Source organism: Populus trichocarpa, chromosome 1 (assembly GCF_000002775.5).
Source record: "Populus trichocarpa isolate Nisqually-1 chromosome 1, P.trichocarpa_v4.1, whole genome shotgun sequence".
NCBI lineage: Eukaryota > Viridiplantae > Streptophyta > Magnoliopsida > Malpighiales > Salicaceae > Populus > Populus trichocarpa.
Genome location: NC_037285.2, coordinates 36,824,616 through 36,847,531, shown reverse-complemented (window position 1 = coordinate 36,847,531; position 22,916 = coordinate 36,824,616). Strand labels below are relative to the sequence as shown.

At 33.7% G+C, this 22,916-nt stretch overlaps 2 protein-coding genes across 3 annotated transcripts; one reads left to right on the top strand and one right to left on the bottom strand.

Moving 5' to 3' along the window:
• The first annotated feature begins 414 nt into the window (after positions 1-414).
• On the top strand, positions 415-7,504 carry LOC18095272 (ABC transporter B family member 9). Of its 2 annotated transcripts, none has more exons than XM_024605106.2 (13): positions 415-564; positions 710-1,026; positions 1,901-1,955; positions 2,371-2,546; positions 2,779-3,000; positions 3,084-3,322; positions 3,425-3,950; positions 4,136-4,409; positions 4,483-5,140; positions 5,254-5,482; positions 5,567-5,833; positions 5,927-6,190; positions 6,360-7,504. In XM_024605106.2, the coding sequence occupies exons 2-13, from the start codon at positions 769-771 to the stop codon at positions 7,002-7,004; spliced, it is 3,813 nt and encodes a 1,270-aa protein (XP_024460874.1). In that variant the 5' UTR covers positions 415-564; positions 710-768; the 3' UTR covers positions 7,005-7,504. The 2 variants fall into 2 exon arrangements, with proteins under 2 accessions (XP_024460874.1, XP_024460880.1); XM_024605112.2 differs by having other exon boundaries at positions 469-564; positions 717-1,026.
• Positions 7,505-9,451: 1,947 nt separating this feature from the next.
• On the bottom strand, positions 9,452-16,254 carry LOC18095273 (SH3 domain-containing protein 3). Its single transcript, XM_052450492.1, has 10 exons — positions 15,981-16,254; positions 14,325-14,447; positions 13,031-13,100; positions 12,707-12,852; positions 12,085-12,186; positions 11,746-11,943; positions 11,592-11,654; positions 11,406-11,510; positions 10,538-10,612; positions 9,452-9,817 (listed from the first exon to the last, which is right to left on the bottom strand). The coding sequence occupies exons 1-10, from the start codon at positions 16,038-16,040 to the stop codon at positions 9,710-9,712; spliced, it is 1,050 nt and encodes a 349-aa protein (XP_052306452.1). The 5' UTR covers positions 16,041-16,254; the 3' UTR covers positions 9,452-9,709.
• Between the last annotated feature and the right edge of the window lie 6,662 nt (positions 16,255-22,916).

Genomic DNA, 22,916 nt, shown 5'->3' with positions numbered 1-22,916 from the left:
GCAGGGGTATTTTATATACGTGTTAAAATAGAAAGTCAAAGATTGTCTTTTTCGGTCTTGTTGAGGACGAGATGGACTTTTACTAAAACATATGTTCTAGAAGTCGGATTTCTCTCCCTATCTTTTAGTTATCAGTTGCGTAAAGATTTCCGTGCTTGATTTTAATTTCATTTTATTTTTTAATGTCTGGGAAATACATATAATCAAATACTATGGTTTCTACATGTGATAATTCTTAAATGCTCACGAAATATATATAAAAATAAATATATAAAAGGGTATATAGGTATTTTGTGATTTATTTTCATACTATTTTCAGGTATTAAAATATTCAATTAATTATCAACCCTAAAAATCATTTTAAATATAGAAGATTTTTGAATTGAATTTAATCGAGAAGGTTTAAACAGGCTGTACAACAAACACAAAACTTGTTTGGCATGCTGCTACAGTTTTTGCATCCTATTTATACATCTCCATAACGCTTTCTTTTATTTGCCATTCCTGATTTCTTAAGCCAACTCCTCTCCTCCAATCTCTCCATCACTCCTTTTCTTCTCTCTGGTACGTATGTTGTTCTATGTTTATTAATCTTTTGAAAGTAAATTACAAAAAAATAAACTTTCTTGACGCCACCAAGAATTTAGACATATATTTATGTAGTCAGCTGTTCACATAGCTTGGTATGTTTTTTTTTTCTTTTTGTTAGAGCCCAGGATCGATCAAACCGGGAGGGGTGATTGATTCTTTGAAAAAATAAAGGAGGCCATGAGGGAAGATACAGAAGGTGCATCAACAAACAGTATTGCTAATGGCCAGAAAACCACGAATGGAGAAGATCAGAAGGTTGCATTCCACAAGCTGTTCACGTTTGCAGATAGGCTTGACGTGGTTTTGATGATCGTTGGCACGTTAAGTGCCATTGCTAATGGCCTTGCTCAGCCTCTGATGACACTCATTTTTGGCCAGCTTATAAACTCCTTCGGCTCCAGTGATCGTTCAAACGTTGTTAAGGAAGTTTCCAAGGTAATTTCATTATAGATTCTTTCGATTAATGTTCTTCTTTTTCTCTCCTTATCAATCATATTTTTTGGATCTTGATTATAGAATTATTAAAAAAGAGGTTGTTTTATCAATCTTCCTTTCTTTTATTTCTTTCAATATTTGTTTTAGTTTTATTTTTATTCTGGTGAATTAATGACATTTGACGATCTTATTTTGCACCTGTTATTTTCCTTTCTTTTGCTGTTTTTGTAGATGATAATTTGGTGGGAAAAGGATGTTTGCTTAGCGTTTAAGTTCCCCATTAATCTTTCTTTGATTAAAAGTAGATTCAAGAAGTAATAAATGTATATGAAATTAAGCGTATCAGAGCTAATGAGAAGAGGTGCATTGACATTTTACCCAGTACCCATTACAGAATCTTTCCAAATTCTGTAATGTTGTCTTGATTTCGGTTTTTCTCCCTCTTAATTGGCAATAGCATTGCATCAATGCTGTCATGGATTGTCGAACCACCTATAACTTAATAACCAGAGTGGTCTCCATGGATTTAATGTAGCTAAAAAATCAAAATTCCAGTTTTTGGAGGCTATACAGATAGGTGCAGGTCCATCATAATTCAACTTTATTAGCTTTGCTATATATCCATGCATTGATTGTGTTTACACTTAGCAACTCTAACTAAGCAGGAGTTGAGTATATATATGTATGTATGTATATAATGCTACTCGAAGCATTTTTTTTATAAATTATATAATACATTATACTGTCCCTTATGAGAGAACAAGAGTTCAGTATTAATCAATGCTGTTACATTTCAACTGCTGGATAATTTTTGTTGGAAATTTAGTTCCTTTTGCCGGAAGACAAACTTACTTTCGTTTGAATTCCACTTCAGGTAGCACTAAATTTTGTGTACTTGGCAATTGGATCGGGCATCGCTTCTCTTTTACGTAAGGATTGATTTACCCTGGCTTAATTCTCTTCTGTTAAAATATAGCAGCATTATCCAATCTTGGTTTTTGCTTAAGAATTGTGTAAATCATCCTTGCACTTAATTAGGCCCGCTCAACAAGTGATCCAAGGTAAAACTACGATACAATCATCTAAGAAGAATGGGGTTAGTGTTTTGACGATGGAATGGGGATTTTTTCTTTCTTTCTTTCTTTTTTATGGTTTCTACATATTTGAAAGCTTACTATAAGAAGAATCCCTCGACTCTGAACTACTACTTGATTGTGCTTGTAATTGTTGTTGGCCTTCTTTAATGTGTGCATTTTCATGCATTGCATATGATCAGGTGAAATTTCAGTAAGTTCAGATGTGGCATGGTAATTAAGTTTTAGCTGTTCTCTTGCTGTGTTGCAGAGGTGTCCAGTTGGATGGTTACTGGAGAAAGACAGTCTACCCGCATTCGAAGTCTGTACTTGAAAACAATACTGAGACAGGACATTGGCTTCTTCGACTCTGAAACATCCACTGGTGAAGTCATTGGAAGAATGTCTGGTGACACTATTCTCATTCAAGATGCCATGGGTGAAAAGGTAGTGCTTTTCTCCTTCTATGTAGTAGTAGAGCACAAGTAACTATAACCATGATAAATCGAGCTTTCTACATCTACGTGTGTGAAGGCTGGATGTCAGGTTTTCAAGATTTATTTATTTATTATTATTATTGTTTTTATCTCTCATTCATCCACTCTCCTATCAAACATGAATGTTTTTTGTTTGAGCTCGAATATGCTGCTGCTGGTACTTAAGAAATACATCATGCCAGGTCGGGAAGTTCATACAACTACTAGCAACATTTTTCGGTGGCTTTGCGATTGGCTTCATAAAAGGCTGGCTTCTTGCATTAGTTCTGCTTTCCAGTATTCCTCCTCTTGTAATTGCTGGTGGAGTCATGGCTTTGATCATGACAAAAATGTCAAGCCGTGGACAGGTTGCTTATGCAGAGGCTGGAAACATTGTAGAGCAAACAGTTGGAGCCATACGAACAGTAAGACATACATATCCGTAACTTATTATATCATATATTTCCACGAATCGCTTCCTAAATTATCCATTTTGTGCTTCTACGAGGTTGCATCTTTCACGGGGGAGAAGCATGCAATTGAAAAATATAACAGTAAGCTGAAAATTGCGTATAACTCTGCCGCCCAACAAGGGTTGGCCTCAGGCTTGGGTCTCGGTACAATGTTGTTCATTGTATTTGGCACTTATGCACTTGCCATATGGTATGGATCCAAATTGATCGTCGAGAAAGGTTATAACGGTGGACAAGTTATGACTGTAATTATATCAATTATGACTGGAGGAATGTAAGTACTTGTTTCAACATTGATATTACCCCTGATATGTTATCTAGTAATATAATCTGTTAGAATCCACACCCTCAAGTGTTTTGTGGTCCCTTGGTCTAGGTCATTGGGTCAGACTTCTCCATGTTTGAATGCTTTTGCATCAGGGCAAGCTGCGGCATATAAGATGTTTGAGACCATTGAACGGAAGCCAAAAATCGATCCCTATGACACTAGTGGGATGGTAGTGGAAGATCTGGATGGAGAAATTGAACTCAGAGATGTATATTTCAGATACCCAGCTAGGCCTGAGGTTCAAATCTTCTCTGGATTTTCACTGCAAGTTCCAAGTGGCACAACTACAGCTTTGGTTGGGCAAAGTGGAAGTGGAAAGTCAACTGTTATTAGCCTTGTTGAGAGATTTTATGATCCTGATTCAGGTGAAGTACTTATCGATGGTGTTGACTTGAAGAAGCTGAAGCTTAGCTGGATAAGGGAGAAGATTGGACTAGTTAGCCAGGAACCTATTTTATTTGCAACCAGCATAAAGGAAAATATAGCTTATGGGAAAGAAAATGCAACTGATCAGGAGATTAGAACAGCAATCCAACTAGCCAATGCTGCAAAATTCATTGACAAAATGCCTGAGGTAAACCACTTTCTTTTAAGGAATGCCTGATCTCTAGTATTTGTTTTTAGTCGTAAGAGCAATGTTTACAATGATATTGACCACTATAATTCCCATCATAAGCAACCAAGTTCATTTTCTATTTATGTTGTTCTATCTTTATGCTTCAAACAAGTAAGTAGGATGGGTTCATTTGTGTTTCGCAGGGACTTGACACCATGGTTGGTGAGCATGGTACTCAGCTGTCTGGTGGCCAAAAGCAAAGAATTGCAATTGCAAGGGCCATATTGAAGAATCCAAAGATTCTTCTTCTTGATGAAGCAACAAGTGCACTTGATGCGGAGTCTGAACGCATTGTCCAAGATGCGTTGGTGAAAATTATGTGCAACCGAACAACTTTGGTTGTTGCACATCGTTTGACAACTATCAGGAATGCGGACATGATTGCTGTGGTTCATTTGGGAAAAATTGTAGAGAAAGGTATTGCTAGACTTGCTGCTTCATCTATAAATTTCTATGTTGTTCACCAATCTAATTTCAAACAATATTAAAGGAAGTCATGAGGAGCTGACAAAAGATCCGGAGGGGGCTTACTCCCAGTTAATTCGCCTCCAAGGAGGAGCTATGGATTCTGAAGAATCTCAGGACATTGATGCAGATATGTCGAGATCTAGTTTGGACAGAGACAGGTCCATTTCCAGTCCTAGGAGCCAGAAACATTCTGTTCAGGGATCCATAAGTAGAGGTTCATCAGGAAGTCGGCGCTCCTTCACACTCAACACTGTTGGCTTTGGCATGCCCGGTCCTACCAGTGTTCATGATGATGAATTCGAACAGAACAATGAAAGAAATGTAAAGCCTAAAGAAGTTTCTATTAAACGACTTGCCTACCTCAACAAGCCCGAGCTTCCTGTTTTATTTCTCGGCACCGTTGCTGCAGTTATACATGGTGTGATTTTCCCAGTGTTTGGCCTTCTACTATCAAAAGCCATTAACATGTTTTACGAACCTCCAAAGGAGATTCGAAAAGATTCCAAGTTCTGGGCAGTGCTGTATTTGGGATTGGGTTTTATTACCTTTGCAGCCCTTCCACTGCAATATTACCTCTTTGGAATTGCTGGTGGTAAGTTGATTGAACGAATTCGTTCCAAAACATTTGAAAAAGTAGTGCACCAAGAGATTAGCTGGTTTGATGACCCTACAAATTCAAGGTGTGTTGAGGACATTCTTATACTCCAAATTCATGTTACAGCTTTAGAAATATATAAAGAAATTAAGAAACGATATTATTACTCGTAAATATGAATGCTTTCGCCTTTTTCAGTGGTGCAATTGGTGCAAGGTTGTCAACGGATGCTTCTACAGTTAGGAGGCTTGTTGGTGATTCCCTGTCCTTAATTGTCCAAAATATATCAACAATCTTGTCAGCTTTGGTTATAGCATTTTCAGCCAACTGGATGTTGACCTTGATAATTATTGCTATATCTCCCTTGCTATTTATCCAAGGGTACATGCAAGCAAAGTTTATGAAGGGGTTCAGTGCAGATTCAAAGGTTAGTGTTATTCATTGGCTATTATTCTCTCAAGGAATATGTGTTAGGTACACTAGTGATGATTTTTTTTTCTTTTTTTTGCAGATGATGTATGAACAAGCTAGTCAAGTGGCTAATGATGCGGTTGGCAGCATTAGAACTGTTGCTTCTTTTTGTGCCGAGAAGAAGGTAATGGAGTTGTATCAAAAGAAATGTGAAGGTCCCACGAAGCAAGGTGTTCGGCTTGGGTTTGTTAGTGGCATTGGTTATGGCTTATCATTCTTTATACTCTATTGCACCAATGCATTTTGTTTCTATATTGGAGCTATCTTCGTCCAAAATGGGAAAACAACATTTGCAGATGTTTTCAGGGTACAGAGACTTTATTTTTTTTTTATTATTACTATTATTATTTTCATGTGATTCAAAGTTGATTTTATCAGGTTCTGAGCTCATTTTCTGCAGGTTTTCTTTGCGTTGACTATTGGAGCACTGGGGGTTTCCCAATCTAGTGGCCTGGCTCCAGACACTGCCAAGGCCAAAGATTCAGCAGCTTCAATATTTGCAATTCTTGATAGAAAGCCCAAAATTGACTCAAGTAGAGATGAAGGGCTCACTCTACCACATGTTAATGGTGATATTGAGATTGAACATGTTAGCTTTAAATACCCGATGAGACCACATGTTCAAATCTTCAGAGACATGTCCCTTAGTATTCCCTCTGGAAAGGTATTCATCATTACTGTAATCTTGAAACTTCTTTTTAAGAGTTGCTATAAATGCGAGCACCTGCTTCATTATAAACCAAAGAGAAAACGAGGCGCATGACTAGCTCAATATTGTTCTTCTGCAAGCTCTTCCAGGTACTCATTTACTCACCTTGAAATTCTATCTGCAGACTGTTGCTCTAGTTGGGGAGAGTGGTAGCGGGAAGTCAACAGTTATCAGCCTCATAGAGAGGTTTTATGATCCTGATTCCGGTCACGTATATTTGGACAGTGTGGAAATCAAGAAGTTCAAACTAAACTGGTTGAGACAACAAATGGGTTTGGTCAGCCAAGAACCAATACTGTTCAATGAAACTATCCGCGCAAATATAGCTTATGGAAAGCATGGAGAGATTGCCGAGGAAGAGATAATCGAAGCTACAAGAGCATCAAATGCGCACAACTTCATTAGCACACTACCACAAGGCTATGACACCAAAGTAGGTGAACGCGGGATTCAACTGTCGGGCGGACAGAAGCAGAGAATAGCCATCGCCAGGGCAATCCTAAAGAATCCGAAAATTCTCTTACTCGACGAGGCAACGAGTGCGCTGGATGCAGAGTCAGAGCGTATAGTACAAGAAGCATTAGATAGAGTTATGGTGAACAGAACAACCGTTGTTGTTGCTCATCGCCTTGCCACAATTAAAGGTGCTGATGTCATTGCTGTAGTGAAGAATGGTGCGATTGCCGAGAAGGGAAAGCATGATGTGCTCATGAAGATCACTGACGGGGCTTATGCATCCTTGGTCGCCCTTCATATGAGTGCAACTTGAGGACAAATGGAAAAATTTCTTCTTCTTCTTCTGCTGCTGCATATGCACCGCTACCGGAGGGAGTTGCTATTAAAGATTTTGAAACACTCATACATATATATATATATATATATAGTATTAGTTTTATGGATATGAGAGCACAGGGCTGAATGAAACTCAATGATACATTAAATTGTATCCTTTTCTCGATAGAAAGCTGTCAATCTTCTTCGTCTCGGATTTACAAAAATAATTTGAATCTTCCAAGTTGCAAGAATTTTTTAGCTGGTGATTTCATGTGATTCGGATAGCTTATGTCTAGAACTTGCAATTCTTCTGGCTCAACAAGGTTTGGGAAAGCAAATATCATACTGAGTACTTACTTGTTTTTAGCTTGTATGCATCGTATAACTATTTTTTTCATAAAGTGTGTAGGGCATTCCTATTGTTTTACACCTTGTATATCCTTGCGGGGATGCTACTTATAAATCAAAATAAATATTTTATTTTTAAGAATTCAATTGATGAGAAAATATATATTGGTTTTTATGAGTAGCATGATTTTTTTTTTATACAAAGCAAGCATGCTTTTGTCTGCCTGCTTTTTTAATTCATTCAGAAAATGATACTTAACATATCTAGGAGGTAAACTCTAGCGACGAGAGGTGGCTGAAAATCAAGATATACTATAATTGGATCAAAAAACTCAATTTCTATTTATTTTTCATCTAAAACAATCTAAAAACTATCCTAGAAAGCTTATTAACCCCACTTCAACCCCAAAACACCTTCTAATATAACAAAAAAACTCAAAATCAAATTAGAAAATAAATAACATTTCAAGCCCAAATCTATTTTTCTTTGAAAATCATCCTCAGTTTTTTTTCTTTAAGATGAATCTATAAAATACTAAAATCAAAATTATTATATTGAAATTGACTCACCTAAAAGTTTTCTCTCTCCTTAACTTTTCCAATAACTTTCTCTTTGCTTTTTTAAATTTATGAAATGAAATATAACAAAAATAAAGTTGAGAACAAAAGTATAATAACCTAAAAGTACAAGTATAGAAAAGAAAAAAACTGAAACTTGAGGGATCATATAGAACTTTTGAAAATCATTTGTACAAAGGAGCCTTGTTTCTTTGTTCATGTCAATCTCTCAATTTCATTTTTAAAAGAAAGCTAAATTATCTTCTTCCAAATTCAATTTAATATCAAAACATTTAATGACACATAAAAAAAAAAAAACAAGAGAAGAAAGAGTAAAGCATATTTTAATTTATAAAACCATGATAATATAGCTGTAAAAGATGCAATTGAAAAGAAATAAAGTAACATGACTGACTGAAAAACTAAAAACTTTAAGGATCAAAAAGGAAAAATCAGGAAAAAAAAAATGCATAGTGAATGAACAGTTTTATATGAAACATGAACAATTGTTTTCAAAACAGTAAAACTACATATTGTTTTAGTTTTTTGCGGTAAAACTCTTTACTCTTTCATGTGAAACCTGAAAAGAGTTTTTGGCATAGTTGTATATGCCATAATTTAGACCTGACCGGTTCAAGGTCCGGGTTTTGAATTTTGACCGGGTTGTTCGGGTTATTTTTTTTTAAAAAAATCAAAATAACGTCGTTTCAATAATAAAAACAAACAAAAGTCAACGGGTTACAATTGAGTTTTTAACCGGGTCACACCAAGTTTTTCTTCCCCTGTTTTTTCTTCAACCTGGCCCGATTCTAGTCCCGGATCAGCCGGGTCCCAAGTCGACCTGCTGAGCCGGGTTTTAAAACTATGATGTATGCCATCTCTGTTTAGATTTTACACACGGAACACCTCCACAAACCTCTAAATGTAACTAAATTGTCTCAATTTTGAAAATATCAAAATTATTCAACTCTATTTAATAAATATGAATCCTTTATGATTGATTTAATAGTTAAAATTAAACAGAAGGGAAGGATGTCTTTTAGAATTCTGATCAAGATTACTGGCAATGGCAGGAGAAAGAAACAATAGCAATTTATAAGAGGATTTTCTTTTGTTTATTCATGCAAACCATGTTTTTTTTTAATGTTTTTCACTTCAGGTGAAATAAAATAATAAATAAAATCGACATCTAATTTTATATACATCTAGAAAACCAAAGATTGATTTTATAGAGATTCCATGGTAATATGCTAATTATACCATAAGAAAGATAAAAATCACATAAAGTATCCTACTATAAAATTAGCATACAACACCTAGTATATTTTTTAACTTTTCAATATAAAATATTAAAACCTCAAATATTTTATTTTAAAAAAAATCAACCTAAACTGGGTTTAATAATAATCCTTTTTTACCCGGATTATATTTACTACAGACCTGACGTAAATGGTTGAGTTAGCTGAACCTCACACATCTACTAACATCTATTAATGATTTTTTACCCGGTATTGGTTGAGATAGATTGATGAGCTCTTCTATAACAAGAATACCTTACCTCTTCATCAAATACCTTCGTTTTTTCAAGATTCAATGAAAGAATATACAATCAAAGTGCGTTGCCATGATAACACACAGGAATTGAAAAAATCAGAAAGAAAGAAAGAAAAGGAGCACCAACTTTTTCTTTCTTCTTCTTTCCCCCTTTGGCATTCACTCATTGACGCCTAGCAGCAATTCTAGAATTTGGAGGAACAAGTTGAACAAACACTAGAACGGTAAGACTTTGAAAACTTAAGCAGACGAACTGGTGGGAATCCTCTGGCGCTTCTCCACGTATGCTGATGGGAACCACCCAGCTTTACCTCTACATTCTCCTTCTGACCACCCAGTTGGACTTACCTATAATGTACAAGCAAATTAAAGGTGCAGAAAATGCGATTAAGTATTTATCTTATCCTACTTTAATTACAAACAAAATATAAAGGCCAGTTTCACAAGGGGAGGCGAGTTCCTTGATATGATTGATTGTACAGTAAGGTAAAATAGAATAATGCAGACATGCGTCTCTTGATGTCAGACAAATCTTAAAATCATTTTTTTAAAAGTTTCTAACGAGAATTTTCCATTGACGCCGACAATGGGATCTTTTGCACCTGTTGGAAAATGTTTTGCCAAAGCAGAAGAAAAAAGAAACTATTTGTAAGAGGTCCAAAAAGGTAAGCAAACACTCAAGCCTTGGAAGTTGCATTCGATATGGATCCAACACGTTTATTCCATGAAAAATGTTCATAAAGGTTTCCTGTTACTCTTAAGAAGAACTCAATTGATTCTGGATACTGCTAGACAATAAGGTTACTGCTTGGATGAGTATCTCCCTTGAGTGAGAGAATGTTATGAGTATTTCAGAGATTAGATACAACATGCAAGTTGTGGAACTACAGGTACGGTAAGGTTTGTGTCCCTGAAAATCAAATAGAGAAACATGCCAGCTCCTTTTCTATGCTCCATGAAGAAGAGCGGTTAAGAACTTCTAAATGCACATGGATGATCTATCTGTTATGAGGATGCTTGCAAATGCAATTGCAACAGTAACAAAGTAACAAGGAAAATCCAGATAACCTTTCTCACAACAATGTAGTCACCCACAGCCAAGCTCAGCTCCTTCTCTGTCTCTGCGAAAAAAGGATGTGTTGCCTGCAAGATGTAACCAAAATTTTACAACTTAAGCTCTGTCTAAAACACAATATATTTGATACAGAAAGCATGCAACAGGAACTAGATTAATTGTAACGCCTACTTTGCATAAAGATTAAAGTAAATGATGCAAATTTTCAGCTGGAACCATCCATGAAATTCCATGTTTTCAACAATTAATCTCCCTTTTATTTTCTTTTAGAATATAATCTCTCTCCTCTGACAAGACAAGCTCTAAGCAGGATAAAAGGGATTGAGGACTTGTTCCCACAGATAGTCTTTTTTTATTGAGCTCCTGTACATAAAAGGCAGGATTGGCCATGAATGGTTTGCCAACAGGAGTCAACAGCAAAAAGTCAGGTCTGCAAATGGCAAGTATCCCTTAAAATGAAGTCTCAATATTTATGCACACATTTGGAGAGGTATCAGGGAGGATTTGAAGAATTACCCCCGTGCATGGGAAATAATAATCGGAATGACCTGGCTAGCAGCATTTGCCAACAGGAGCCATTCATCCACATGACAGAAATCAACATGATATACAATTCAATCACACCATCTGTCTCTTGATAAATTCTTTATGGAAATATTTATAAAGGTGAACTGTTTACAAGAACTCTAACAAGTCAACAACAAGCCCCTTCAATGTACTAGATAGGGGCATCAGCATAATCTTGAAACTTATGTAAAGCATAGCATGCAAATATCAGAATAATGTAAAATAACATATTCTTTCTGAAGAGACTTGCAAACCCAACCTCTAAAGTTTCAGTGTCTAATGTAGAATACTTACTTCAGCCAAAAAGTATGTGCTTTTCTCCAAGCCATTTTCTGATGGAATAACAGGAGGCAGAATCACTGGAGGAGCAGACTCTTTTTGCTGTTTCTCTGAGACCATCTGACACAAGTTTCAGACTGTAAGTTGCATTGCTCAGATCGATAGAAATTTCTTCATGAAAAAAATGGAGATTGAACTGACCTCAGCTTCGACCTCACTAAGAATAGCAGCAATTCTAAGATGATAATTTTTTTCTCCTTCAACCTTCAATAATGTATGCTAATCATAAATATGAAACTCCATGAATTGTTTAGGCTTCAAAGTAGAAAATTCTATACTGAAAAATCAAACATACCATGGCAACAAGCCGTTGGAAAGTCAATCTGTGCTGTTGTGCTTCAACAGCAGCTAATGCAGCTGCAGCTTCTTTACCAAGAACTGCCATGTTAGCCTTTATTTCTTGCATCTTGGCTTCTGCTGCATGCAGCTTTGAAACATTTTCAGGAATTGGAGATTCCCGTACTCGTGCTTGTCTTCTGGAAACCTCAACTGCCTGTTTGCTTTTAATGGTCAATATGAAATCACGAATGATGAGATTATAGCAAATATCAAAAGTATGGAACAAGAAGCGAAGCATGATGATCATACAATATTACGTAACACTAATGCAGCAGATGAGCAGCTTTCTAATTACCTGGGTCTCTGCTTCCTGTCTCATCCGGCTATATCGTTGAGCAAGATGGCGGGCATCTTCTAAAGGAGCGCCATTAATCATTGCTCTCAAGGGTTCCAAAACCTGGAAAGATGAAAGAAGAAGAAGAAGAAGAAGAAGAAGAAGAAGAAGAAGAAGAATTATAATGTTCATCTCTAGGTCAATTCATGAATAGTTGCAGCAATAATTGGCCTCTGATAATTCAACAGCTCAAATCTTATTTTGTGGTTATCATCAAAATTGGTTATTTTTATCAAAAGTTTTTCAATTGTAATTATTTGCTTTTCTTGTCGCAATGTGGAAAAGCTTGAAATTCAACTGCAAAAGAAAACTGCTCTGACTCGCAAAAAGTCCACAAGTATAATCCTCTGCATGATATCCATGATGCAGTACTTTCAGCAAGGTAAAAGCACATAGCTCTCATTTTGCCTCAACCAACACAAGCAGAAATACTAACCCGTAAAACTACAACTTAATAAAACAAATTTGGGAGTTCCGAAATGTACCAAGGATAGCTACTATGAAACAATAAATTAAATGCGCCTAAGTTTCCATCATAAAATATACAGAAATTATTTCCATCTGTACAGGGTAAAAAGTCAACCTGTGAAGATAACAGGCGATTCAAGTCATCCTGCTCCTGTTCCACATGTTTACGAGCATCACCATATATAGCTGCAGCCTTAGCTAACATGTTCTCATTGATGTTCTCGGTTCCATATCTGCAGCAATCCTCTGACAACTTGGTTCCTAACTACCACAAAGTTTGTATTATATAAAAGAAAGTATGAAAGCATCTACATGTCACTATAACATTTAAAAATATATATATGTATATAGGAACCCAATATCAAGTTCATTCAATCCACTTTTACATTCCCCAATATCAATAGAATGTGGTTGGATGGAGTATTAATTGTTTTTTCACCTGCCTCTATATGTCGGTACCCTATGGTGGTGAAGGCTTCCGCTGCTTTAACAACATCCTTCTGAAAATCCTGAAACAAAAGGCATCATACACATAAGAAAATAGCAATTTAAATAAAAGAAATTTGCAAGAATAAGAAAATAGTGATTAAAGCCTATTTGATGCCTATCAGAGTCATGAGAACTCTCCCAAAGCTAGTGAACTAAGGACAGCATGAAAAACTAAAGTTCTATATAAAGTAGCTGTGTAAATATAAACCAAAGCCCCTTCCTTTGCAATACTGTTTTCTTGAAACTACAACCAGAATATTGATGCAGTGCCTTTATTTTAGTAGTTATGCTGTCCCTCTCAAACCTCGCTGATTATATAATAAAGTGAGATAAGACATACTGAATTTAACATAGATGAATTGTGTCACCAATCATCAATTTTTGCAAAAGCTGAAAAATAAAAAGAAATTACTGAACAAGCATTGCATGCATGTCATTTCAAGAAGGCATGACCAACAAAAAAAAGACTCAAACAGTCAGCATTAATTTTTGCAAAAGCTGACAATAAAAAGAAATTACTGACCAAGCATTACGCACATGTCATTTCAAGAAGGCATGACCAACAAAAAAGGACTCAAACGATCACGCAAATTGTGTTTCAAGTTCACCAAAACTTGCAGCCAGCCTCCATTTCATATATCATACTAATTTCCCCTCACCAAGAGCTCAATTACCACATATATGAGACTTCAAACCATACTCAAGCAGCTTAACAGCAAGCAAAGCCACACGTGCACACAACGTATCTACAAATAATATAGAGTAGTGGAAATGGACTCTGGTATAAGACTTTCTTTTACAGGTACTCAGTATAAGACATTTGAAAACTATTAAGAAGATTTGAGGTTATTGACATTTGCAATGCACATAGAAAAAGAAATAGATAACCAGATTTTGTACACTTAACCAGGAATTTGATTGTACCATAAAGGCAGTTCTTGTCTAGCATGATAACCATCAGATTCCCAGTTGAGTCAGAAAAAAATGTTTAAAAAGAATGTTAGTGTCGAATTCCTTGCTGTCATATGAATAAATTCATTTAGCATGTCATCTACTGAAATGTGGGATCAACCTTTCATCATCCGCAAACCCTTTCTCACACAAATTCATCAAAGGACAAGCACTTCCCTAAACATAATTTCATTAACAAAATAATTACTTCTCTTAAAGGGAATAGCACATTATTGGAGTATGTGAACTAGTTTAATATTAATTTTCATCTCAAGGCAGCAAAATGAACCCACCTTCCCTGAACGTGTCGACCTGTACAGCTTCTCTAGCTGCTGATGTCTGTGCATCTCGACTTCATCAATTACCATTACATCTGAGCTTTCATAACCTGTGCCACTGAACTGCTTTATGACAGCCTAAAAAAAAACATTAGTAGGTGTTAATAAGCAATTTTTCTAAAGAATACATGAAGACAGTCAAAGTTGATTGGTCTGAGGTTTCTCAATACAATGAACACAATCTAACACAGAACATTAGAAGACAATATATGAAGCTTATAAATGTTGAATGTTCAAGAATGTATATTTATCATGATTTCTAAATTTGTATGCTGAATGTGAAACCCAACCAGCTTCAGATTATGGCTGATCAGAGTGTATTAAGCAAATATATAATTTCACGTAGATTTCGCCAAATTGAGAAAAAAAATTTATGTGGACACACCTCATGCATAAGAACCATGAGCAAGGCAAGATTAAAAGAATGACAAAGGTAATGAAGTTTGACTCAAAATGTTTCCCTTTGGCGGGGAATCATGGATGGTCTATCCTCTGTGGGTTTTTGGGAGTGGATTGCAAGATATTATAGATATGTTCTGTCTTTCCAGATATTTAGTATTTTGGATATAGGGGAATGCTAGAATCTTCAAGGATATTTAACCTTGAGACAATTTTTGTATTATAGGGTAGTGTTACTTGCTGCTTTATGATGCAACACTTGGGGGGCTTTTCAGGCGTTTACCTAACTGATATTCAAGGATACTGTAGCTCTCTTATATAATGAGGTTTATCTCTTCTTTTTCTGTTGTTGAACAATGGCTTAATCTCAAAGACGTACTCATAGATTCCTTTCTTTTGAATACTATCCTTCCTTTATTAATCCAAAAAAAAAAAGCCAGCATGAAGGTCATAAAAGAAGCTGGTAGTAAGTGAAGAAAAACATTCTTAAATAGAAGTTTAAAATGGTCCAAATCATTCTAGTGAGAACTTCAAAAGAAAACCATGTCTTCCGCATCTTAAACCTTTCTATTTGCACCATGCAGCATGCTACTGCTAAGAATGAAATGTCTGTGGCAATTCTAATTCACTCTAAATAAAACCCATAAGCAGGTGTGATCCAGTAAAATTAGTGTTTTTTCCTATATACAAATCATTTGAGCGGTTTAAAAAATCTAACTGCTCAAATGCACAAAGATGAACTGGCACACATATTTGGACATATGTAGCACAAAAACTTTCTAACTACATTTGCTTCCTGTTTAAAAGGCTGCTATTAATGGCAACACACATTTGAAACCTCAAACTTAGTTCACTATATGGGCTTAAATTTGACAACAACATCATTATGCGTGCTCAAGTTGTTTGCAAATAATTGAACTCCACAGTTTACTCGATAAAAACCAGATATTGCACAAAAGCAACACGCTTAAATCCCATTAACAAGCATGCACCCACTTAACAATTTAAGCTAAATCCACTTATTTTAAACGTTTACTAAAACCCAGATGATAAAAACAACAAAACAAATCCAACAAATGTTTCAATCCTTTACTTTTGCACATTTTTTCAGTAACAAACAATCAGAGACTAAGATGTTAAAGACCAGAATTGAGAAGTTCAAAGAGTGAAAATAAAGGGCAATTTTGATAGATAGATAGAATCATTATTTACTTGTTGTTGCTTGGCTACTTGTTCCCTCAACTTGCTGGCCTGTTTCCTCAATGCGTCCATTTTGTAGTCTTTGGATACCGATAGCAAAAGTCAAAACAGAGAATGGCTTTTTCTTTGGATTTCGATTCAATTACAAAAACTTTAGATCTGAGAGAGCCAAGAATCCCTATCACTCTCTCTTTCTCACTGCCTCTAGCTGGAAGATGCTTCTGTACTTCCTCTCAATTCATCTCTAGAATTTTATTTTTGACCCCCTTCTCACCCTCTATTGTTTTTGTTTTTCACTTGTCATTGTTTTTTTTTTAAAAAAAAATAATTATAATTTAGTCCTTGTACTTTACTGACAACTAATTAACTAGTCCTCATGCATTAATTCAAGAAACGTTTGAATACTTGATCATGACTTGCATAAATGTACTCAAGCATATTGCAAAAGTTTGTGGTATCTTTTATGTTTCAATTCATATTTTGTTAAAATATTTTTTATAATTTTGAATTATTGATATTAAAAATAAAAAAAATTATAAAAAAATATTTATTTTAATATATTTTTAATTAAAAATATCATACACTACATTATTAAACCCATACTAAAATAACATCATTAATAACCCGTAATTAACATGTGGTTCCTCATACAATATTCCATTCTCAATACTTTTTAATCAAATTTAACGATACTCCCTTCTTTAAGTTAAGTTTTAGAACGTTTTAAAGTTGATTAATTGATTAAGCATATTACTTTAATGATGACTATAAAAACTATTTTTTATAGTTATTTTGTTGATTGTATGATTGTTTATACACATCCTCTACAAGTCATTTTTCTTTAGGATAAATAAAGCTAGACAAATATACGGACTTAAGCATTTATATTACCAATATTTACCTAGCAACCATTCAACATATTTGATCACAATCTAACGGTCGAATAAAAAATCATATATTTTTTTGTTAGAAAGATTGTTTGGCACATCCAGACTTCTTCTCTGGCTTAAACTTGTCTATCCAGTCAATAAACTTATCTCACTTATCCAATTGCAACAAATCCGTATATGATAGTATGATAGCTTAAATCCTTTAGAGTTTCATGTATCACATGGGCAACTTCAACTTCTCCATTACATCTTTTAAAATAACATTCACTATGTTACCTCTATTAATAAATAAATCACATAACTTACCACCACAACAAACACATGTTTGAAAAATTCTTTTTTTGCTTCTAATCTTCCTTCTCCTTTTAGGTTATAAAATTCCTTTTGAATCACCAAAGATTCTTAAAATTAGAAAGGCATAAATATATTTTTTCTTCATTTCTTATATCAATTCATCATCATAAATGGTTTTTAGCATTCCATCTACTTTATATTTCATCTCATCTAAGCTCATCCTTCTTTCAAGACAAGTGTAAAATTCATAACCTTTTCTCTACATAAAAAAAAAAAAAAAAAACATCAAATTTGGGAGTTGGCTTTAAAGGCATTAGGACTAGAATTGTTTATTAGCTGAAATCGGACCATAGCCTTTCTTTTATTATTTTTCTTTATGCTAGATAGATTAACTCTACTAGCACTGTTGTTATCCACTTTTGAAAAAAAAAAAAAAAAAAACAAGAAGAAAGCCTTGAAGATTGCCCAAGTTGGTGGTAGAGGACCAAGATGACAAGTGGAAAAAGTTGGAGGACCAAAATGTATAAGATTAGCAAAATTGACAACCCAATTCTGATTGACAAAAGGGCCCATTGGTGAAAGTATTTTTTTTAGGGTAAAGAAATACAAATTTGGATGGTTAACAACTCAATGAGAATTTTGAAAGACTTAATTAATTTTATTAAGAACTTGTTTGCAAGGAAAATCAATTTTTAGAGTCAATTTGATTGTTAATTGAAATTTGGGGATTGAAATTAGACTTTAGAAGGTTTAACTAGTCAAATAAGAGGCTTAATTGTGAAAAACAATTAGAGGCCAGTTCAGGACTTAATTGCAGATTCTCAAGACCAATGACCAATATGTAAGTGACGGGCAATTTTAGGGGTAGATATTGGTCAAATCAAGGGCCAAATTAAAAGGAATTGAAATTCTTGGTGGTGAAATAAGGATGAAATTGAACAAATTGAAAACCAATGACTCGTCTATAAAAGGCATTGAACTCTGAGCTGATATTTGAATTTGACAGGGGTGAAATTGCATGCAATTAAAAGTTAGGAAACAATTATGAGTGCAATTAAAAGGAATTGAAAAATAAAGGACCAAATTGAAATTGGCCAAATCCCAAATTAAAAGACCCTAATTTATAGGGTTTAACCTAGACGACGTGTTGTTCACCCATTGTTCATCTATTTCCTTGGCAATTTTGGATGATCGAGTGAGCATGTTCAAGTAAATGAATGTTGCATCTTCAACCACCTCAATGGCTATAATCATCACCATTCAACTGAGAAATACCCCCTCTACAAACTCATGCCCATGAAATTAGATGTTTACATGCCCAATTCTTCCATAGAAGTCTCCAACATCTTGTCCCCGATCAGCTTTCCTTGCATTTTCAGATTTTGGGTTGATTGAGTTGGCACCTTTGAATAAATGAATGTGAAGCTACTGACCTCTAAATTGAGCAAGGTTAGATCCAAACGAAATGTGTATACTTCTTCTACCAACTTCAGGTGGTTTTCAATGATGTTTATATCAGAGTTGCTCCACCGAAGCCTCGAAAGTGGTCAACCCATTCAATCTTGATTGTGACATCTATTTTTCAAAAAACCATCTTTTTTTGTGTTCACACTTAAAGCTTCTCATTGGATTCTTATCAATGGCTTTAAAATCTATCTCTTAAGATCAAAATGCCAGAAATAACTCACTGCCCTTCAAGTATAGCAAAACAATCAAGTACCTCTAAAACCAAAACCACCATTGCAAAACCAACCTAGTACAAGAGCTTCCAACTGTTAGCTTTTGTCTATAACCCTTTCACTTTGATAAAAAGGCTAATCTTTGATTAATTATTTAGGGAATCTAAAAAAAACCTAGAAAAACCTTATAAATACCCCTACAAATCAGAGTTGAAAAGAAAGTGAAAAAAAAAAGGAAAGACATGGGAATATACGCTGTTGATAGACCTTATTGTGAAGGTTCAAAAGCCTAACATAGAAGGTCTAACAAACTTTAGAAAAACGAAGAGTGAAAGGGAAAGAAGGAAGAAAAAGAGAAGAAAAAACAACAACCTATAGTCAACAAGCTTGGAGAATGTATAACTATGTAACAACTCAAGAGTAGAGTCCATGTGGCCTGCCCATTTATGATTTCTTAACTCTTTTGATGTTTTTTGAGCTTGTTTTAGTGTTATGATGTTTTCTAATTTTGTTTTCATTAATATATAAAATTGTTATTTTTATTGTTTAAATCTTGTTTGGAATTAGTTTTGATGTTACTGAGAGTCAAGATAATATGTTTGTAACTAATTTTGATAAAATATGGTAGTTTTGGATTATGCCAAAAGGTGGTGATTGGTGTTTAATGTCTTTTCTATTTTGTTAGTGTATGTTCTTGGTTTCTAAGCATGATTTGCGTTCCAAATGTTCAAAGAGTTAGTTTTGAATCAAAATTTGATGTTTTTGTTGGTTGTCATTGGGGATGCAGTTATGGAATTAGAAGTTAATACATGTTTGTGATGATTTGATGTTTTTTGTTAGTTCTTTTAATTCAACTACTACTGCTATCTTAATATGCTAAAATGGACAAAATCGGCTTAAAATCTAATGCTTGCTGGCGGAAAAACCTCTCTTCTCAAAAAAAGAGAAGACTCCTTGCCTACCTTTTTTTCCGTCCCTGCCCATCTGCACTTGGCATTAAAAATGCGGGTTGTGAGGATTAAGAGCAGTGTGTTTAGAGGTCTAAAATGACTATTTTTAGAGCTTGGCAGTGTTAGGCAATTGCTGGGTTTTTGCTGAGTTTCTAGGCAATGTTCTTCATATTTTTAAGAAGAACATTGCCTTCACCCCTGGATTTAGATCAATTTTGGTCAATTTATTTACACATAATCTTTCTTTATACTTGATTAGTTAATAATCTAGGGTTTGTTTGCATTAATAACATGTTTTTTTTTTAATCCTAGGGTTTTAGTTTTGAACCGAAAATCATTTTGATAAAATCATGAATTTTGAGTGATAATCGAAGTGAATGAATACCAGATTATTAATCATTGCTTGATTTTCAACATGTTTATATCCTTGGTTTGTCCATGTCTGGTCTGATTTGAGAGTCATGTGGTTGGGTTTGTTGTAAATGTTCTTCGTGTTCTTTAATTTTATTTTTTATGTTTGATTTGTTTTGCTCAAGAATAATTAGTTTTTATGTGTTTTTGGTGTTTAATCTTTTTTTTTTGCTTCAGTTTTGTTTTGGGTTGATTTTCTGGTCAAACTAGGATTTTTCGTTCGGTTTATGGTCGAACCAAAAAAATCAGGTCAACCTGGTCGGGTCAATGATTGATGCTTTTTTTGATTTGCCACTATTTTAATTAAAGAAATTCAGGTTTAAGACATATTTGGCAAAGACTCCTTTAAGCATGTTTTGACAATTTTGTTTTGAATGAAAATGATTTTTTTTGCTAACTAGACCCCAAATAAATTCCATAAAAATTCTAAAAAATTTCAAGGATCAATTTAAAATTATTTGTGGGTCTTTCACATATTTTTTCAATAATTTTATTTAATATCGGAGTTGTAGACTTATACTATAAGATGTTGACTTGATATTAAAATACTCGTTTTTCATCAAAATCTCAAAAATTTCCAAAATAAATTCTCATTTCAAAAAAAGTGTTTTATTTAATGTGCATACGGCCAAGTCTCTCAAAAAATAAAAATCATATTTTGGCTTAAAAAAATATAAAACAATATATGGTATGATTTGGGATTTTTTTTATACACAAAAATTCAAAAAATATCCTTGCATGCATTTTTTTTTGATTTAATAATTAGTTTATTGAATCCATGAAAACTTGGCCAATATTTGAAAAGGCCTAAATTTTTTTTTTAAGAATTAATGGTCAATATTTTAATATAAATATTGAACTTATAAGTAAGCTGATATTTAAATAACAGGAGTTGACTATAAAATTCTCATAATTATTTTGAATATTCATCAATTTTAATTGAGAGTATTTTTCACCATGATATACAAGTTGTGGAAAACTCTTTCACCTTCTAAGATAGGTGAACCCTAACAGAGTACCTACATGAATTTTTTTCCATATGAATTTATTTGGCTATTGGATCTTGTTTGGGGTAGGACCTAGGGTATAATTTATTTATGTATTTAATAATATATATAATTTGAAACTATTGAATAAAAAATCTAAAGAAAATAAAACATTGATAAAATTTTGAATCTCATATACTAATGGTATAAAATTAAAATATCTTCTATTACCCAAAATAATATTATATTATAATATTTATGAACTATCTTTTAATGGATTTTATTGTTAAAAAATTCTCTTATATAATACAAATATATAAAATATATGATATGAATAAAAAATTTATTGAGAGCTTCATCAACTTTAATATGATAATATTAGAATTATAATGTTTTTGAATGTTTTTATTTTAAAGAGTTCATTGTGATTATATGTGAGACATGTATTAAGAATATGTACATATAAAATTTGTATGCGGCTATTTAAGTGTTTTTTGAATATTAATAAAGTTTGTTAAAATATATAAATCATTTAGTCTAATCTAAAACAATCAAAGATAACACACTACAATTACCAAGATTTGTTTTTTTTTTTAAATAATATTACTAAATGAATTCATCATTTATGTCCATTAAAGATAACATAATCCTTCAATAGGTGGGACAACTTTCCTTTTTTTTTTCTTTTTTTTTTATTGAAATAGATTATGCATATACTACATTCGCCACCATTGTTAATGTGCTAGCATTTTTTAAACGCAAAAACAAACATATTTTAATAAAAAAATTCAACGCAACTTCAAATGAGAAAAAATATCATCACCCAACTTTTGTACAATATAAAAAAAGTCCCATCAATTTATTTCTCTTTACCGTATGAAAAAAAAATTACATAAGAGAAAAGGAAAAAAAATTTCAAATTTTTTTAAACGCATTTTTGAAACGCAAAAACAAATATGCTTTAATAAGGAAATTCAACCCAATCTCAAATGAAAAAAAAATATCATCGCCTAACTTTTGTACAATATAAAAAACTCCAAAAAAAAGTAAATAAGAGAAAAAAAATTAAAATATTGGATCCTATTGGGAGCAAAACTCAATACTGTTTGATGGGTCCAAACCCAACCCAACAACACTTTTTAATTAAAAAACAGAAAAGACTGCTCTCCAAGTATTACAGTATTGTCTACAATGTAAATATTTTATATTTATAGTATGATCTAGAGTATAATAAGTTTATATCAATAATAAATGCACGGTATTTTTGCGTTTGAAAGTATAGTATAATAAAGTAATGGTAAGCCCGTACATCATCAAATGTTTGTTCTGACAAGTTTTTGGTGTGTTTTCTGGCATTTTTTTTTTATCTCATTGTCCATTTAACTTGCCTTCTTTGCCATTCAAGTTCTTCACAAGATATTTTTGTATGCATTTACCACAACCAGAGTGGTGAAGTGCATTGAATGCTGCTTATTCGGTGTTTATGTGGATACTGTATGAGCCTCTTCAAATGTGTGGTATGCAGGTGTGTGGTACGCAGGTGTTGGTAGCTTTTTAAATTTAAATTAATTTATATATATTAAAATACTAAATTACTCCGAACCCCACCTCAGAATTTATATATATTATCGGCAAGTTTCATGGAAAAAACCCATATGCTTCTAAAATCAAGTTGCGGGCAAAATCAGCCTTTCACTGTGAACGCGGACGGTGAAAGGCTGACCCTTTTAGTTAAATT

Coding starts and splice junctions, on each gene's coding strand:
- LOC18095272 (XM_024605106.2), top strand. CDS start 769: ATGAGGGAAGATACAGAAGGTGCATCAACAAACAGTATTGCTAATGGC. Junction 3,001..3,083: donor CAGTTGGAGCCATACGAACA/GTAAGACATACA, acceptor TGCTTCTACGAG/GTTGCATCTTTCACGGGGGA. Junction 5,834..5,926: donor CATTTGCAGATGTTTTCAGG/GTACAGAGACTT, acceptor CATTTTCTGCAG/GTTTTCTTTGCGTTGACTAT.
- LOC18095273 (XM_052450492.1), bottom strand. CDS start 16,040: ATGGACGCATTGAGGAAACAGGCCAGCAAGTTGAGGGAACAAGTAGCC. Junction 11,944..12,084: donor GACAGGAAGCAGAGACCCAG/GTAATTAGAAAG, acceptor AAAAGCAAACAG/GCAGTTGAGGTTTCCAGAAG. Junction 10,613..11,405: donor GCACATACTTTTTGGCTGAA/GTAAGTATTCTA, acceptor TACATCTTGCAG/GCAACACATCCTTTTTTCGC.